We start from the raw sequence: 20,549 nt of genomic DNA, 5'->3' as shown, positions 1-20,549 counted from the left end.
ATGTTCCGGACTATAAGACGCATCTAGCTTTTAGAGAGGAAAACAAGAAAAAAAAAATCTGCTGCTACCTCTGCCTCCCAGAAATTTGCTTTCTTGAAGCAAACAGCAAACAGCCTGGTCAGCTTCAGCACAGCCTGATTTAGCACAAGTAGCTGATTGGCGGTTGGATCTGCCTCCTGGAATACTGCCGATCAGCTGTTCCAGGCTGCAGGAATCGCTGCTGCCCATCACCGTCGTCACCCATTGCCGCCTCCAAGCACTCCATTTTTGGCCTCCAGACATCCTGTTTTCAGCCTCTGCGCATCTCATTTTCAGCCTCCGTGTGTCCTATTTTCAGACCGTTTCGGTTGAAACTACCGCCTGGAAGGGGCACGAAAACAGGACGCACGGAGGCTAAAATGGAGCACATGGAGGCCAAAAATGGGGCATGCGGAGGCAGTGATAAGCTGATGGGTGGCAGTGATCCCTACAGCCTGGAACAGCTGATCAGTGGTATTGCGGGAGGGAGATTTAATCACCAATCACCTACTCATGCTAAATGAAGCTGTGCTGAAGCTGACCAGGCTGTTTGCTGTTTATTGCAAGGAGGCAAATTGCTGGGAGGCAGAGGTTAAAGGGTGGGGGCCGGCGGGTGAGTGGGGCTTTGGCAACATTCAGTCTATAAGTTACACAGACATTTCCACCCACTTTGGGAGGGGGAGTGTGTCTTATAGACCAAAAAATATGGTATTTATGCTGGAGATGGGGTTTTCTTTTCTGTGTCACTCTCGGCAATGAACTTTCTGTTCCTCTTAGGAAGAAATTCTATGGGATCACTCTATTTGTTTAGTCAGAAAATAAAACTTCAGGAAGCAGTTTAGTGCTTCCCATGTCTATTGCACTTGGTCTTCTTGGAAAAAGGAAGAGTTAAACTATTTATGAAGAGAACTATTTTAAATTCCTTCTAAGTAATTTCTATCACTAGTGCCTTTGTCCTGAAATGTAGTGTTGCCAAGAATGAGAGCAAATTTATGAAGGCCTACTATTAACTAGGTCATTAATATTATATCAGTGTGGAAATCTGGAGCATTTTAGGTATTTCTCTTGACCACTTGATCCTCACTCAAATGAAAGAAAGTTCTGTGGAAGTGTTTGCTTGAGTGCATTTAATATTTTCCAAGTAACTTGGAGAAAAGTACTTTCGGTGTCTTTAATGGGAGTTTATCTATAAACATTACCTATGATGTCTTACAGTTTCAACCACTATTAAAGATGCACTTATGCGCCTAGCTTCTAAGTCTGGCAAGTCAAATGTGTACCTCTTCTACCTAGAAGGAAGCAAAACATCGAGCAGAAAGCCTTCTCATATTAATGAAATAATGAAACAAGCAAGAGTGGGGCTGTTCATTATTCATAAATATGATGAGAAAAGCTGCATAACTGAATAATTTTGATTTGAGAGTTATCGTATTTCACTAGAACTGCCCTGGCACTGGAATATATCCCAAACAGAGTGATAAAATAAGTATGGACTACACATTCCCTTCAGTGCTTAGTACTCTAGAAATTACTTCTGAAATAAATGATCCATGCACACACACAAAATGGACATTTGCATATATGAAAAGCAGGTTGACTAATAAAAGAATATTATTATCACTATTTCCAGGCTGTAAACCTGATTAAATCTGAAAATAAATTAATTTGAGTGATTTAAACAAATTGCTACTCCTGTGATCTTATTTGAATGATGGGATCCAAGGATTAATATGTTAGCTATCACATTCACATGTACAACTTTAATTTTAAAAAACCCAGAAGACTTGATATATAGAAGTAAAAAATGCTTATAATATTTTACACATCATCTTACAGACCCTTAATCAACATTTGGAAACAATACCAACAACAGAAATGGAATATCTGCAAAGTAATATCTACTTTCTATATGGTAATTAAATCTTCCAATAATTACATTCTGAATTAATTATCCATTAATGCGTCCCAAGAGGATTGATGAAATATTGTTAAGAGTTTAGTTCTCACCATATAGAAGTCTTATATACGAAACCTTTGAAAGTCTGCTTTGAATGGGGAGAGCTTTTCCCATTTTCCACTAATATTTAGTAGCAATGGATTGAAGGATAATAGCTGATATTACTATTTATAAAATAAAATAAGGAACTGTAACTCATTTCCCTTGTTAGTAAGCTTAATAAAGGAACTGAATAAAATACTGTAGAAACAGTATCAGAGATAGTTGCAAATATTTTGGACCAGAAGTCTGCGATAATTGGGAGGCTCCACCAAATAATGAATCATTATGCTGGTAGAGTAGAATTTATTCTTTTAGTCTCACTGGAATAAAATGGTACATAAAAACAATTTTTACTGCTGCCTCTTTTAATTTTGCAGATGTCTTTAAAAGTTCGGCAGCCCATATTTCATCCCAACTTGTATATTGAGTAATTAAACTGAAGTGACATTCCCAGAGTGTTTTTACTGTTTTAGTCTTCTTCATGTGCAAAATATCTGGGGTTTTTATGACAGTTGAGTTGACTGATGAGCTAATGTTTAGCCTTTCAAAACAGTGAGTCATCTCTTTTACAGAAAGATCTTTATGACCTATAGCTAGAACATCCAAGTATCTTCCAGTCTGTTTGCTCTTTCTTCAGAACTTGCAGGTTTCCCTCCTACAAAATATATTTCTGAATTAATTTCTGAATCTATGAATTCCTTTAGACTCATAAGACATACTTGAAGCATGGTTGCTCAAAGATTAGAGAGGATATGGATGGATCTGGTTAGCTTTCAAAGGCTTCCGAAATTTCAATCTTCAAGAAAAATACTGTCTAATTGGAAGACTGTAAGTACAGTGGAACCTCGGTTCACAAACGCTTCCAACCTCAACCAAATCAGGTGCTGACCAAAAAAATCTGCTAAATGTTTTACTGTGGTTGCGAACACATCCTTGGGTGATGATCGAACACAACTGCGACAATTTTCCCTGCCACCTCCTTTTTTGGGGGGGGGGGGGGTCATACATACACAGTCATTCTCGCTTCCAGTCACAACCAAATCGGGTTGCGACCGAAGTCCTGAAACGGATTACAGTCGTGACCAGAGGTTCCACTGTATGTAAGAAAGAATGACTGTAATGGTAGGCTTAGAACCTTATGTTCCTTATGCTAATATATCAAACCCTGTGTTTTTTCCAGTAATTATCTAAGGTGAGCTGTCTTAGATGAGATGGCTGGAGGAACATTCTACACATGCGTAGTTTGAATAGTACTATGCAACAATAACTGATGCAACCTGCATTTGCCACCAGTTAACCTAGAACTGTAGAATTAAAAGATCATGTTCAGGAAGCTATTAAAGATCTGGCTATTCTCCCAGGCTTTGGGGCAAAGCAAAAGTTGAGTCACTGGTAGATTGGGGTATGGTGGGATGTTGATTATGTGATGTTTTAGGACCATTTTCTTTTCCCACCCCTCTTTTTTACTTTTAACTGTAAGCTGCCCAGAGTCATTGAGAGGTGGATGGCATATGTATATTACACTGTATCTATGTGTAAATAAATAGATTGTGGAGGCAATATGCAGGAAAGCCAATTAAGGTAATAGCCTGGAATATGATGGATTCTCTTACATGCTGGCCTCACCTTGAAATTCACTATTTACCTTTATCTTTGATATACTGTAACCCTATGTTTCCTAGTCTCGGGTCATTTTAACAGTGAACCTTAAGAAAAAGCCTTAAAGACCGCAATTAATTGCCTAATAAAATTAGCAACCTATAGTAATTCTATGCTTCTGCACATGGCACAGATACACATTCACATGTACTCCTTCTGAACACTATTTTTTTAAACTAAGGATAAAACAAAAGATACTGTTTATTTAGAATTAAATTTGTACCACATGCTGCCCTCTTGTGGAAAACAAGGATAGAAATAATACAGATTATTGCATAGCATGTCAAGAAATCAGTCACTAATTTATGAACAAGAGTGTAGGGGGGGGGAGAACAAAGTTATATACAGCATTGATAATTTAATTAAAGAAGCTATGGAATAATGTGATTTGTCTTACTTTTTTTTACTGCATATCATAACATAATCCTATCCGAGCCATACAAATGTACTGCATTTTCTTTATTTAAATTATCTTTTTAAAGGTAATTTTTAAATATAAGCTTAACATATTTATACAGTGAAATGTCATATAAAAATACTTATCATTGCTTACATACTTGAATAAGAGAATTATAATTTCCCCCATCCCTGACACAGTTTTTATTCATTTTGCATTGGAATGTCTGAGAACATAAATATTCACTTTTCCTCCAGGGTAACTCAAATAAATGATAAATATTGAATTGGCTACCAGAATCTTGAGAAATAAAGGATTCTGTACAGAAAAAATACAATTATTTTCACTTTAAAATCCACTTGAAAGTCTACTGTACTATTTCTTTTTAATGAAAAAGCACAAGACTCACATCATTCTTTGGTTTGGTTTGAAATCACATGTTGAAAACCATTCCTTTCTCATATCACAGCAACATTTAAGCTTGTGCTGCTTTCTTCATCTTTGAAATTTCAAAGAGAACTGATTGGATATTTCCAAAATGGTGGATCCACTCTTTTAAATTGCTGCCATCATGAAATTTCAAAAATTGCTTTTCAAGAATATCCACTTAATCATGATTAGTCATCCTTGCAATGCTTCCAAGACAATTGGACAACTTTTCTAAAACAGACAGTCACCAGTGGATAATGAGAAAAAAGGAAAAAAAAAACCTCATGAAATGAAATTATACATTTAATTTAAAATATACATGTTGTATACAATTGGCTCATCAGTTTCCTCCAGACTGCCCTATGAAAAGAATATAAAACAAGCCTGTACAGTTAAGAACTCAAAGTTTTTTTTTTAAAGTAATATACATTATTTGTAAGGTCTCAAAAATCTGGAGACCTTAGAGCGCAACAGTCGAATGAAAGATCTTGGAAACATTTCCCTAGATTCTTGTGCTGTATACTTAAAGTAATTCTGTGGGTGGGCCAAGACATCAAACAACGCCTTTATCAACTTCTTATCCTGAAAGAATAAGTTCAATATTTTTAATCATACAATGTTGACTTGAAGAAAACAAAAGTATAGCATCTAATATAGTAACTATTAAAAACTAAAGTCAGAAAAGGACTATTAACCAGGTGATGCACTGTTATTTTTATTTGTGTCAGACTTAGATCCTGCCTTTTGTTGAGAAGCTCAAGGCAGTATAGATGGTATTATCTCTATTTTTTAAAACCAACTATCCTAAGACATGGGTTGGGCTGTGTCGGTGTGTGTGTGAGACAAAGAGAGAGACAAACTCAGTGAACCTCTACACTGTGGTTGATGTATTTTCTGATGGATATTACAATCTCTGAAACCCAGTATCATGCAAGAACTCTCGTATTCACACTCTTGTATAAAACATAGGGCTATTTTAGCAATGTTAACATCAACATTTTCTATTGTCTTTACCACTTCATAAGCTGGAAATAATATTTTTTTATTTTCAAATATTCCACCCCCTCCTTAACTATATATAGATAGTCCTTGACTTACAACAGTTCATTTAGTGACCGTTTGAAGTAACAACAGCACTGAAAAAAGTGACATGACCATTTTTCACACATGCAACCGTTGTAGCATCCCCATGGGCACAGGATCAAAATTCAAACATTTGGCACTGGCATGTATTTATGATGTTTGCAGTGTCAAGGGCAGGGGTGAAATACTACCGGTTGAGACCAGTTCGTCCGAACCGGTAGTAATAAAATGCTACGGGTTCGGGCGAACTGGTATTTCCGACGATCAGTTGTGACGCACGATTTATATTAGCTAGAAAGCAGGATTTCTTGCTTTTTAGCTAATCTAAATCGCGTGGCATAGCAGATCCCCCCTAGCTGTTCTACTTACCTTTGCAGGTACTCTTGGTAGCAGGCTCCGCCCACCTGCCCAGACATCATCACATCTGCTTTTGATGCTCTGCTCATGCACGCACTCACATTTGCGAACTGCTAGTGAAGGTAAGTAGATTTCACCCCTGGTCCAAGGATTATGTGATCCCCTTTTGTGGTTTTCTGACAAAGTCAATGGGGAAGCTAGATTCATTTAACAACAATGTTACTAACTTAACAGCTGCAGTGATTGATTTAGCAACTATGGTAAGAAAAATAGTAAAACGGAGCAAAACTCAATGGTCTCACTTAGCTATGGAAATTTGGGGCTCAATTGTAGTTTTAAGTCGAGGACTACCTGTATAGTCTCAGGGCACATGAATAAAGAAACTACTTTTGGTTTTTTGCTTCAAATAATAATGTACTTTTAATCAGCACTGCCTCAAGTAGCTATTCAAGAGTTCCAAAATGGCAAGACAATATATATATAATATATAATAATAATTATAATAATAATAGCAGATAGCTCTTTTTTATTTTTAGGAAGATATACCTACCTTCCTACGTTGGTACCCACTTTCCTCTGTCACAATAATTTATTAATGCATTGCCGACTCATTGCACTTCACAGATCATGAGTAACAGCATAAATCTTTTAACTATGAAAAAGCTTAATTCATATTTTCTTTCAGGCAAGGTTAGAAATAAGATTACCTTAAGGATCTCTTGGTGATTTTCTGATGCATAAAGTCTACCATCTCTGACTATATCTTCTATTAGCTCTTGATAATCCTCTATTCAGAACACACAAAGCAACATTAATCTTGTTTATCGTATTTGTTAGAGTCTCAAAAATATCCCATTTAGGTAAAAATAATAATATACATTTAAATACCTAAAGCAATTTAAAAGCATCCGAGGGTTGTTATGGATTTTTTTTTGTAATGTACAACCAAATTAGAGGCTTACTTCCATAATTTGAAGATTTAATATATTCCAAATTAATTTCAATAAGAGAACTATATAAAAAAGACAGAAACAAAGTTTTCCATAGTAAATGGTTGATACTACTATGTTCAAATCATGAGTATTCTTACAAACTCTACTTTGTACAACATTTAAAAAACTTTTTTACTTAAGGGAAAAAACACACTTGTTGTATTAAAAATATCCACCATCAACATTCTTATTCCCCTTTGTCTGTGTGTAATAAAACCATTACTCAACATCATTTGCTATTTTTATAGCAAGCATGTGAGTTCCAGAAATGGGCTTTCATTATGGGAATTATATCAAGCTCAGTTGCAAAATTCTGGAACAAATGCAATCTCCGAAAACAGAGATCAGAAAGTTACCACTGATTACAGAAAAGACAAATTTAGCTCTTTAAAAGAAACACATGTCAGGCATTTGGAGTTCATCATGCCTAAGCCAGATTTATTTGGGAATGGTAGTTACCCTGAGGGTAGTTCTTGTTTAACTTGGAATAATGGCCAGAGATCACATGGAGAGAAAGCTGCTAATTCTCTTTGCTTCTGCCTGAAATATTGATTAGTCCCAAACTCAACTTCAAAGCAGAAAGTGTGAAACCACTGGAACGGTTATGAGAAAAGTCACTTCCCAGGGCAGAATGAAAACATATGATAGTTCTTCCTAAATCTAATCTGAGCTATAATAGAGTAATCAAGGAATAGAGAAGTCACAATATCACACAGAACATATCTTGTAAAAATGTATTACATAAACTACAAAAACCAATAAAAGATTCAGAACTGTTTCTGAAAACAGCTACAATATCTGCCTTACTCTCATGGCCCTAAATACCATAATAATTTCTCTGATCAGGTACAGTTAACCCTACATCATTTTGTGTAGAAATGATGTATCCTGGCATGGCTGACTAATAAGACGTGGCATGATGTTAGAAAAACATCTGTCAAGTCAAACACATTTTTTTCATAAAAGTTCTTTATTAAAGCCTTAAGCTGCAAAATGCAATTACTGCTGTTTTCTAGCCAGGAATTCTAGCTGTATTTCTCAGATAAACAAAATATATTTCCCCCAAATAAAGGAAACTATACAGTATATCTATATTCCAGGTTAACCTCTGCCAAGATTGGCTTTCAATCATAAAGATCAATGAACAGTTCAAGCATCAGGTAACACAACGATTGCTGATATTTTCTAAACTATTTACCTTATGATCGGATTCATATATTATGCCCAGCCATGATTAATTTTACTATGGGTTTGCTGATTTAGCCATAAACTACAATTTTCAATCCCACAGTGACTGGATTCACAATATATAGTAGACCAAATCAACAAATCACTTATGATTTAGCATGATCTGTGAGTACAGCAAGCGACAGTTTCACGTATTGGAAAGTTCAGGTGTTAAATAATTGCTCACTACCTATTCATCTTCTTGAGATCTTCTCTTTGTAACTTCTTCAATTATGGAAGTGCAGAAATATAAGTAACAAAAATAAAATGCCCACATTTAAATTTTCTTGAGTTTTAACCGCGGCTTACCATCATAGGTTACATAAGGGACCTGGAATCCTTTTGCACTATTGCCTTCATTTGATTTGAACTGGATCCACAGCTTTTTGGACCTGGAAGTGAAAGCTATAGGCCGTTCATAGGTTTGGCAGGTTTCATATGTGGTCACAGAATTGGAGGAAGCTACCAAACAAAATGTACAAAGTAGATATTAGACTTCTATTATGCTTTATTTCCCATAAGGTCCTACTATTACTCCAATACTAGTTTTCCCCGAAGATCTCATTCAATTAACCTGTTACCAAAGTTTCTTCTAGTGAAAAGCAGAAGATGACTGCTATCTATAATCAATATGTTTATCTACTGAAGCCTGCTTTAGTAAAGTGTTTTTCTGATGAAAACATGCCATCAACTGAGAATTCTGGGACAATAATCAAAGTACAGTTATATGGTGCCAGAATAGTAGAGACTGTTATTTCAGAGAAGTTTGTTTTTCAATTTCATTGTAATATATTCAACTTTTGTCACTGTTGCTCTCAACATAGTATGAAAGGAGTTGGTGCTTTTTACTGTCAAACTCTTCTCAATGTTTCCAAGTTAAGAGTTCTGTAGTCTGCTGTGGGAAAAAATTTAGAAAAGAATCTGCAAAAATTTAAAAATCATGTTTCACAACACATTGCTATGCTGATGAGTATCTACGCAGTTATACGTTGATCATATCATTGGCCATTAAATTTACTGATGCTCTTACTACCAAAACAAGCCAACAAAACACTGGTTTTCAATAACCAACATAATGGTCTCCTTTATGGTGATCCTTTTGTTCAGTAGGCAATGTCTTAAACTGTTCAAAGGAGCTTTCCCCACCTACAAGGGACTCATATCATTTGTACATCTTTTTTTCATGAAAAAGATTACATATAACTATGAGCAGGCTGACCTAATCTGAAGACATCAGCCAAAGGAAAATAAAAGAACAGAATTTCAAGATTTGGGGTGCATTCACCTAAGCCAACAAATGTCAAATTTGCGGCATCATGTCGCCATCAGGTGACGCATTGTGACATTTTTTTCCCTTCACAGAGCTGGGGTGGGCGTGGCCTGTGCAGGATACATCCGGCCTGTGCACCACCAGTTTGACACCCCTAACCTAAGCATTAGTATAACCAGGCCTATATCAAAGCTTATCTCTTTTATGTCACTTTATAAAGAGCTATACCTGACATAGAAATCTAGAGAAACAAAATCTACTTCATTTAACTTACAACTTTTTCTCATCACCAAGTAGTCTCCACATTCATCTTCTATTGGTAAAAATATTTCAGGAACCACAATCAAAATGCGGCGCTTAGGAGGTGGATTTATAGTCCAAGTACACTCAGTGTTTGCAGGATAATTTCCAGGATAGTTTGGGGACTCAATGTATCCAGTAAACTCTCCAAGCTCACCCCCACAATGTCTGTCTGAAAAAAAGAAAGAGGAATCTATTATCTATATTATGGCCTATGCAAAAAAAAAAAAAGGGAGGGGAGTGGTGGAATGAAGATAACCAATGCTACCAAACTCATCAAACTCTCTAAATCAAACTTTAGTTTCTATATAGAAGTCAGTCATATGGTTTCTTAAAGAATTGTTAGTGTACAACTGCTTGCAATGATTCAGAATGAAGTATGTTCATACATCACCCTATTTGTGGACCTGGCATCTTCCAAATTTGACAATGATTAAAACTCACAGTCCTTCCACGTGGCTATTTTACTGCACTTGACTACCGCATTGACACAATGGGTTATACCAATGCCATTCTGGTAGCCATATTCATAGCTTCCATAACTATTCTGATATTCATGTCACCATGTTCTATCTCCTCACTACAAGGGAAAAATATCAATGGTTGCCGATAATTTCAACCAACCTATGATTGTCTTTACTGCCTCCAATCAGACCAAATATTGCAACCAATCCACAGGGCCTTTCCTCATTACACAGTTTATCTAGATATATTGTTTAGAATGGCAAAGAAAACCCGTTTTCCATCACAAACACAAAAATAACTAGCGAATGGTCTCCTTCTTCTGATCTTTTCCATGATTCACCTACACTCTCCATTTGTGGAGGGTGAGGAGAAACGTTACATGGCTTAGTTAAACGGTGACAGTACTGAGTATTATTACAACTGATATATTTGAGGACCTGCAAATAAACTGGATAAAAATGAAGCCGTTAGATACCCTGGATCTCTGAGGCACATGATCATGAGTACATTGATCATGGAATTGTTCAGGTTGCTAGGTGGGATTAGGTTTTGAGGCACTGCTCCTTCCTGGCGATATCCAGAAGATAATACTGACATTATGCTGCTGACTGATGACAGCTCTCCAAAGTAGACCAGATTAGAAAACTAAAGGTATGCAGGCCAATTATAGGTTTACGGTAATAGAATCTTGCAAGTCTGAATGTTCTTCCCTCCTCCCTCCCTTTATTAGGCAATGCTTTCTCAGGTTATTGTTATGTCCTGATCTCAGATTTATATGAGTTTTGTCTTGGTAGCAGGACTTCCTCTTGCCCCTCAAAATCACTCCTTACACTTACAAGTCTAAGGCATTGGGGGAATGTCTTTAGCACCCTGGTGATGCCAATCTCTGATGGTCCTAACTTCTTAACGCCAAGGAATAATTAGTTCTGTTGAATATTCCCTAATTCAGTAACAGACTGGGGTGTGTGGTAGGAAGAAGCTAAAATGAAATCCAGACTTTGCAATATTAATTCTATACCAATGATTCCACATGGATTCTCAGTGGTTTACATATATCAATAAAATCATGCAACCACAAACAACCCACATTCCCATTAAGCCTATAATAAATCTCTCTCATAACAACCAGTCCTGGCAACATTGGACACCATATGTTCTTTCGAACATTCCATTTTAACCATCTTTTAAAAGTTCTTGGGAAATATATCTTTTGAGTCTTCATGGAAGGCTGCATGAGTATGGAGGGCATGGTAAAAAAGAAAGTTTCTCCAAGCTTTCCTTCCCAGAGCTCATAGAGGGAACCAACAACATTCCTAATCTAGACATGCTCATTGGATGGATGGATACATTTCACTTAAATTATCAAAATGTCAAACTATTGTAGTATTTTAAAGATAATGACTAGCACTTTGAATTGTACTCAGATGTCAACCAAACCACACCTACAATTCAGTTGGTCTTCACTTTTAAAGGGCAAAAGATTATACAGCTTGCCTATCTAATGAACTTTTATTATGAATGTGTCCAGCTATTAATATCTATAGAAGATGCCCTTTGCAAGTAGCTGTTGCTATCAAAGGCCAATCTTTCTGAGGTGCCTTTTCTTGTACTGTTCTTCAATTAAGGAGCACACTTTCTTTGAAACTGATTTTGGGGCCTTTTAAGTTCAGTGTTGGGAAGAACACTAAAGAATAATCTTTTTTGTTAAGTTTTTGTTATGTTATTATGTATCAATGTGTCAATATTAGTGAATTTAAACTTATGTCCAATTTATGTTTTTGTTTTGTTTGTTAACTGCCTTTATCTAGAACAGAAAGGTGGGGTCTATATGAAATGAAATGGCTGGGAGATGGCTGGGATACACTAGCTTCCTACATGGAATGAGGGAGACTGCCATATACTGTTGGCAGTGGGTAGAAGAATCTTAGGAAGCAAAGCCTTAGGTACAGTTACAGAACTCTGAGTAGAAACCTTGATGAAACTTTTGGCAACTGTTAGAGTTTCCACTTATATGAGTTGCATTGAGACTGATACCAAAGAAAATAACCAGGTCAAATACGCTGTATACCAAGCAGAAGCAGAATCCAACATACTAAAGAAAGCCCTTGAAACACAGTATGAGTTTTTATGAGTTTATGAGTTAATGAGGAAGAGTGAAAGGCAGCGATAACTGGAAGCATTATTGAAAACTCTTACACTTAATTGAAGCAGTAAGAAGAGCAGCTATACTTTTTAGAGAATACATTTATACTGAAACCGAATCTAGTTGCTCTGGTATTAGCCTGCCTTTGACTCCTTGGCAGAATGTAAGCTGCAACTCCCCCAAGGAAAGAAATCTCATGTGATTTGCTATATTTAGAAATGTTACCACAGCAACTCAAGAAGGAACTATGGCACAGGATTCTCCAACGATGTGAAAAAAAAAAAAGCCAATTCAACTGAATATAAGCAGGGCAAGTTGTACTGATCTCCTGGATTCTAAAATTTACTATCCTTACTTAGCACTAATCTTCACCTTTGCAATGCAATATGTTTGTTGATCCATCATAATCAGTAGTTGTGTTTCCAGGACATGAAATACAGTACTTTTGTCCAAACTCAGGTTGATATGTTCCATTTGGGCAGCGGATACAACGATGCGTAGTTGTATTGTAAAAGTGTCCAGGTGAGCACTGCACTATAAATGAGAATAAGAAAGCAGCATGGACTAATATTTTGAAAAATAACGCAAACATAATAACCTAAATTCACCTTAAATTCATTCATTTAACAACTATTTTTCTTAAGATAAATTTATACAAATTAACATGCTTATAACCCTGTATAAATAAAAGCTTGTATGAATTGGTGTATTATTTACAGAGCATAATTTTCAAATGTGTTTACTGCATAATAGACACATATAACATTTATAACCCAAAATGGCATATAGGTGAAAAATATATCCAACTTTCTGTAGAAACCAAAATCACTGCAGGAAGCTAGCTATTTGAAATGATGCTAGGGTTATGTTTGCCTTGCTTGATTGGAAGATACACATTATTTTTAACCTATTTTTGGTCTAATCAGTGGTGTTTTAACCATTAAACAGACTATGCATGTGCTTAGGGCACCAGGTCCAAGGGGGCACCACAAAGTTGAGAAAGAAAGGGAAAAAAATGGAGATTTGTACAGTGTGTACAAAGGAGGGGGGGCACCAAGATTTGTCAGTGCTTAGGGCACCAGTGAGCCTTAATCCACCACTGGGTCCAATGTATGATATTTCTTACATTATGATATAACTTATATTCTGGATGGTGAAAAGTATTCCTATAGGTAGTAAATCATTATCTACCCCAGCTGGGGAGGGAGAGATTCTTTCCAGGGAGAGATGAAAAATTGGCACTGAAATAAATGATGGCTTATGTTTTGAAGTCTTGTCATTCTTACCTTTAGTCTCACAATCCTGAAACATTGTTGCACTGGTAACTTTTGTCATCAGACCTCCTCCACAAGTAAAACAAGATGTTCGACCTGGTTCAGGCTGGTATGTCCCAGAAGGGCACGAAAGGCAGGGCTTAAATCCGTCGGCTGAATATTCACCTGGGGAACACTGCCCTGGAGAGTAGGAAGAAGGGTAGCAGAGTGGATATAAAAATCTGAAGCAAAGTGAGCTTTAAATGATGCCTACATGCAAGCTTAGAATCAAATGTTAAACTTTTAATATTTGTTAAAACAAAACACAGTAGAAAACAGTTCTATCTCTCAGCTCTCAGTTCCATCACTTACATGTAACTTGATTCAGAGAAAGCTGCCTATTTCTGCAGTAAGAGAACAGTAGCTTCCATTGTATATATTATCAGCCTCTCTTTCTGATAATAGGTTTTTAATAGGCTTGGTTTTTTAGTAGAAAATTAGCAATAGCACTTAAGACTTATATACCACTTCATAGTGCTTTTACAGCCCCCTCTAAGTGGTTTACAGAGTCAGCATATTGCCCACAACAATCTGGGTCCTCTTTTTACCAACCTCAGAAGGATGGAAGCCTGAGTCAATCTTGAGCTGATAGGATCAAACTGCTAGCAATCGCCAGAGTTAGCCTGCAATACTTCATTCTAACCACTGTGCCATGAGGACTCTTGTATTCAAATGTAATGCACTAAACTAAACTATTACTAATTAAGAATTGGCTCTGAAGTTCGTTAAGTGCTGGAGAATCATCATGTTTGTTAAAAATTCATATTTGATATTGCAGCAAATTAGGATTTACTGCCTTTGCGCAAATACCATGGATTAACTTTTCCAAATTGTGGCTATAGCAAGAAGTGTACTGCCTTCCTCTCCTGCCCCAGCTGTTTGCGAAAGAAAAAGCTTGTATTCAAATTAGAGGACTTATAAATATCCAGCTTAATAGCTTGAAAGAGAGAAAGAATTCTTGTATATACTGTAGATAATATAGTACTGTAATGTGTTATGTAATCAACAAGATTAAGAAACAATTTTTTTAGTTAATTTGCAAACAAATAGCATAATTTAATAATTGTGTCTTGACTCAAACAATTTTTCATTCCAACCTTTTATGAGTTGTCTTCCTTCATCTGTCTTAAAGTTTACTATTCAGAAAAACAAAACAAGTGTGCAAAATAGGATCTCAACCCACTGTTTAAATATATGTTTGGGTTTACACTTTGACACAAATTAAAAATTGTGGGAGTTATAATCTCAACACATCTGGAGGAGACAAGGTCAGGAAAAGCTGCCAGAGGCATAACAGCTTTAATTTTCAATGCTTCTCCCTACTAGTTATCTATGTAAAAATACTATGCCAAGTTTTTTAAGAGAAAAGGAATTATAAATTTTCATGCACCTCCCAATATTCTACCCTATTTCATCTCTATTTTATGAAGTAATAAGCCCCTTTAGTCTATATGCTGAATGGACAGATAATAAGGAAAGGGAGGGTTATCCTTTGTTTGAATATATTTTAACAATTCCTGGTTCTGCTTATCCTTTATTTCCACAGATCTTATCTTGAAAACTCATTCACTTTCAGTTCAGTTTAAGAACATATGCAAGACAGAAATGATAGTGAAACTGTACTAAAATGTTTTCATAACACATACAAATGGAGGTCATATGGTAAATAGATGATGTAGAACAGGGGTGTCAAACTCAGTGTCACATGACGTATTGGGACTTTCCCTCCTCCGCTAAACTGGATGGGGACAGGGTCAGCACATGACGCATCCGGTCCACAAGACACAAGTTTGACACCCCTGATGTACCGTGTTTCCCCAAAAATAAGACAGGGTCTTATTTTCTTTTGATCCCCAAAATAAGTGCTTCATCTTATTTTTGGGGCGGTCTTATTATTTTTGAGGTGCAGGAGGCAGTGAGCATGGTCACCTCATGGCTGCTGCTGTGTTACAATTTTTGGGGAGGGCTTATTTTTGGGAGAGGGCTTATTTTAGTGCATGCACTCAAAAGTCCGATTGAGCTTATTTTCCGGGGAAGTCTTATTTTCAGGGAATCAGGGTAGAAGTACAGTAATTACATCCAATTTGTATCCCTGGTCTTTAATATCTCTGCTTGTGAACTGTTTTGATGTTCAGATACTATAAAAACAGAACTAATCTGCTAGAACTGATTATATTCATGTTGCCTATAGATTCTCCATGTAAATCTGAGTGATGCATCTCCCAAATTTGCAGTATGCAGATTGCAAAGACAAAAGAAGTGATTAAACTGCTTTGTTAGACAATGGGTTACTGCTGCAATTGTTTGGCTATACTGTGGAGTTCTTAACTTTTAAAGAGAGGTTAAATCTGTTACCTTGTGGTTTACAGCTTCAATAAATCACTTCACCAAATGGCTGTTTTTGTTAAGAGGAGCTAAATTGGCCTTGGCTTCATTTCAGGTTATTTAAGTTACAGAAGAAGAAAAAAGGCACTAAATGCTCTTGATCAGGGATGAGGAATTTTGTTTACAGCTAATGAACTGTGTTTAATAGGGAAAACGGCTTTGGCTTATGAATAAAGCAGCCGAAGGAACCATATGCACTCATTGCAGCAACAGAGGAAGAAAATGACACGGTAGACACAGAGCCATTAGTCATGACACCAGGGACATGAAGAAACCATTTCTTTCCCAATACTTTCTCTTTAGAGCTTGGAAGAAATGAAGATATTATATGCAAATTAAATTATTTTCCCTAGATAGTGATATAAGAGGATATGCCACTTTCCTTTACCAGCAGGCCGACATAACTGCAAAGATTAGCCACACCAGTTACCAGTTTGTGGTATCAAACAACACATCATCCACACTTCTTGATTGAAAACTGATAGTTTAAATGGAGAATATGGGTATTTTACAAAATGTTCTATGTTGATATTATATTGCACACTATGCAGGACTTGTAAATGGGAAGTGTAAAATTCATAGTAAAATCAAACAAACCTATTTTTTCTGTATTAGAAAAAAAAAATAGAGAATGGGTTGTACTGGGTCAAAATATTAAGCCAAACTATTTGATCAGAAATAACAAGGGGTGGAATATTTTGGGGTCTCGTATTAAGAATGCTATAGCACTTAGATTTATGTACCATTTCATAGTGCTGTTACATCCCTCTCTAAGGGGTTTACAAAGTCAGCATATTGCCCCCAACAATCTGGGTCCTCATTTTACCCACCTCGGAAGGAAGGAAGGCTGAGTCAGCCTTATGCAGATGCAGAAAGAGAATTGCAGTTCTACTCCATATTAAATATACTCCATATTAAAAGATCTTTTTCATTAAAGACATTTAGTATGCCAGGAAAAAGGACTAGCATGTTAAAATGCAATATATTACTGCAATGAAGATAAATCACAATACATTAAGAACAAAGATTGAAGGAAGGTATATTAGATCTATGGAGTTCTATTTTTCAATCAAGACTTATCTAGAACATGTGTTTCAAAAGTTATATAGAACCTGTGCTACTTATATCCAGTAGTATTAAATATTTTCATTATATAATGAAAAGAAAGAGCTGGTTGCAAATATTCTGTATACCTTTTTCAGCTGTCAGCTACCTAAATTTTTTTCTATGTATCCATTTGCTTAGTCAGGAAAATAACTCATCAAATAAAAACCTTGGAAAAGGATCAAAGCTCTAGAAAGGGTAGGAAAGGAAAATGTACAGATTCACTTCAACCTATGGTTAGGAACAGATCCTGTATGAAAATCTGGACAGTGCTGCCTGCCAGAGTAAGTAACATTAGGCTAAATAGATTGAGGGAATATTAGACTAAATAAACTAATGAAAATTAGACTAAATGATACCTTTATAGCATATCTACATTTCCCACATCTAGAGTCCTTTCCAGAAGTAAAACAATTGCATTAAAAAAATATTTTGTCCAGAATATTCAGTCCAGAATCATCCTGTACTTTTGTAATTCCAATACTTTTCCCCTTCTTGCATGACATTACATTATATCCACAGAAATAGCTTTAAAGTATAATAAATTTAGCTCTTTCCTTCTTGGAAAATCCACTGAATATTTTAGTAGGCAAAACATAGTCTGATTACTGGATAAAATTAACCCACAGTCTTTAAACATTTTAATTGGCATATTCTTAACCATCTAGAAAAAATTATCTAAACTACAAAATTTACTTTATTGTTGCCCAGTTGCAAGCAATTGTCTGTGGTCTCTAATACATAGCTTAAATAACTTGTCTGGCAGCACTCTTGAATGCCACAGTCTGAAATACTACCAAGAGACTCTGGGTGCTTCAGTTCACAGTATTTAATTCTTGACTTTAGAATTTAGTCTTTAGTGATCTACTATAAAATCCTCTCAGGAATGAATATGAGAAACGTGTCTGGACAGTTTCATAGGCAATCTTTGCTGCTCCAGATGATCAGAAATTGATGTTCAGTAGCTGTGAAGGAGAACTAACTTTTCACTTTTGGATTTGCCTGCTGCCTTGGACCGGCATAGCTGCGTGCTCCACTGACGCCATTCTCTTTGTAAAAGACTTATCATCCCTGAACTCAGATAAATGGGGCCCAAAAAAACCACCAACGGGCAAGTCATTCTTGGCTCCTGCTTCTGCCACCTCCAGTCCAAGCATGCAGCAGACGAAAAATTACTTCATTGTTACAACAAGAAGGGACTGGAGAGAGCTCAAAAGAACTATTTATTATTTATTTTATTTTATTTAATTTGACTTCTTAGTCGCCCCCTCTCCCCCCAGGGACTCGGGGCGATGTACAATAACAACAATCACAACAATATAATATGGAGGAGGTAGAAAATAAATAAATAAATTACAGTACTTTGAAACAATTAAAATCCCAATGACAGTTAAAATTTAAATTAAAATTAACAATTAAAAATGCCCAAGAGGTGGAGAAGCTCTAAATTTAAGCCAGGCCGGCTAGTCGGAACAGGTGGGTCTTCAATTTCATACGGAAGGAGCAGAGGTCAGTTGTTGTCCTAATGTCTGGGGGGAGGTCATTCCAAAGGGTAGGGCCCATCACAGAGAAGGCCCTACTCCTGGGCGCCGCCCTCTGACACTCTCTGGTAACTATCTGTTACCCAAATGTTTCAGGAAATTATGAGGGGTCAAAATGAGCTGAAAAAAGAGGTGACAGATCTCAAAGATGAACTTAGGGGTATACAACATCATATAACAGAAAATAAACAAAGAATTGGGGTGTTGGAGGAGGGGGCAGCTGGATTGGGGGAGGAGGTTAAAGCAGTCCGGAAGGGAAATTTAGAATTAGAAAATTTTATGGCAAAAATAGAACTTGAAAGAATGTCCTTTTTTCTTAGATTCCAGAACCTACCAGAGACAGAAAATGAAGACCTTAAGGATATTATGAGTACAATTTTAGCAGAATATATTAAGAGAAACAAAGAACTGTTGTGGTGGGATATGGATCTGGCTTACAGGATTAATTCAGCATATGCTAGAACACATAATGTTCCAAGGGAGGTACATGTTAAGTTTCTTACAGGATTAATTCAGCATATGCTAGAACACATAATGTTCCAAGGGAGGTACATGTTAAGTTTCTCACGAGGGATGAGGTGCTATGGGCCCAAAGGGAGGGACCATTAAAATATAAAGAAATTACCATCCTTAAGCAAATTCCGAAAAAAATAAGGGAAAAAAGAAGGAAGTATTCCTCCTTATCAAAGAAATTATACAACAAAGGAGTTTGGTTCAGATGGTTATTGCCAGAGGGAATGTTGATTTTTTGGGAGGGAAATAGAATTAGAATTAATACAGTGGAGGAGGCAGAAGCCTTCATTAAAAAACATATTTCTCTCCTAGAGGACGAAAATAGAGGAGGTAGTGAAAAAGGTAGTATGTACAAGATATGACGGGGGGGGGGGCTGTGGCTCCATCTGGGGACAGGGAGGAGGGAGCAATATCGAAAAGGCTCAGGTCACAAAAATAAATGTATTTGAAATATTATGGTAATTGTTGATATACTAGAAAGTGACAAAGAAAGAGATGATTGAACACATGGCTGATATAATGTAGAACAGGATTCTGTTTATGCTTAGCTTTTATACGTTGTTTTTAACATTGTAAAAATTGTGAGATTTGGAGGGATTTCTACCACTAGCACGGGAGCTGCCAAAATTTTCCATGTGCCTTTTTACCCTTCCCCATAAATGTTTAAAAACCAATAAAATTCTTTTTTTTTAAAAGAAATTGATGTTCAGTAGGAAAAGGTTATCCTCCTTAGTCTCTAGTATAATCTATTAATTTCTCTTTAATGCCACTATTCTACAGCAAGAATTCATTGCTAAAATGATCAAAGATCAAGAAGAATAATTTCATAGCTAGGATAGTGTTGGAAGCTGAGAACTTTTCCTTTATTCAGGCAACTATTCCCCATCAAGATTCTACAGAGATATCTCTATATCATAATTTTTCTGCCGTTAAAAGAGCAGTTAATAATAGGAAGGGAGATGTTAGATTATACCTGCTTTCACACCCACAAACCTCTACTATGCATTCACCTGCAATGAAGGGCAAACCTCCTTTTTCTGTAAATTGTTTAGTTAAACTCTGGCATTACAATATTTCTCCAAAGCCTAATGTTAATGATACATTTTTCAATATATATAAAAAGGGAGAAGCAATAACTGGTCCTTCTGTCCAAACATGGTGTGTTTCATAATATCCTTACCTCCACATTCAGATATACTGCGAGCACCAATTGCTTTTGAGTCCCCAGAATGTTGCCGATTTGGACAAGGTTCACAGACAATTTGACCTTCATTGTCTTGATAAGTTCCATTAGGACATAAAATACAATTTTCTTGTTCCCCATCAAAATATGTTCCAACGCTGCAGCTAGCTA

The 20,549-nt window shown here is 36.3% G+C and overlaps 1 protein-coding gene across 1 annotated transcript in view; it reads right to left on the bottom strand.

The window, feature by feature from the left end:
• Window positions 1–3,960: 3,960 nt before the first annotated feature.
• SCUBE2 (signal peptide, CUB domain and EGF like domain containing 2) overlaps window positions 3,961–20,549 on the bottom strand; it is a 60,711-nt gene continuing 44,122 nt past the window's right edge. The window contains exons 17-23 of the mRNA XM_081939253.1: window positions 20,376–20,546; window positions 13,626–13,793; window positions 12,712–12,873; window positions 9,706–9,903; window positions 8,471–8,623; window positions 6,650–6,729; window positions 3,961–5,084 (exon numbers count right to left, since the gene is read on the bottom strand). Coding sequence (XP_081795379.1) covers window positions 4,932–5,084; window positions 6,650–6,729; window positions 8,471–8,623; window positions 9,706–9,903; window positions 12,712–12,873; window positions 13,626–13,793; window positions 20,376–20,546 — 1,085 coding nt within the window. The 3' untranslated portion in view covers window positions 3,961–4,931. The remainder of the gene's footprint in view (window positions 5,085–6,649; window positions 6,730–8,470; window positions 8,624–9,705; window positions 9,904–12,711; window positions 12,874–13,625; window positions 13,794–20,375; window positions 20,547–20,549) is intronic.

This window comes from Natrix helvetica (assembly GCF_964273705.1).
Source record: "Natrix helvetica genome assembly, chromosome: 1".
Classification (NCBI taxonomy): Eukaryota; Metazoa; Chordata; class Lepidosauria; order Squamata; family Natricidae; genus Natrix; species Natrix helvetica.
This window is presented reverse-complemented; position numbering and strand designations above follow the sequence as displayed.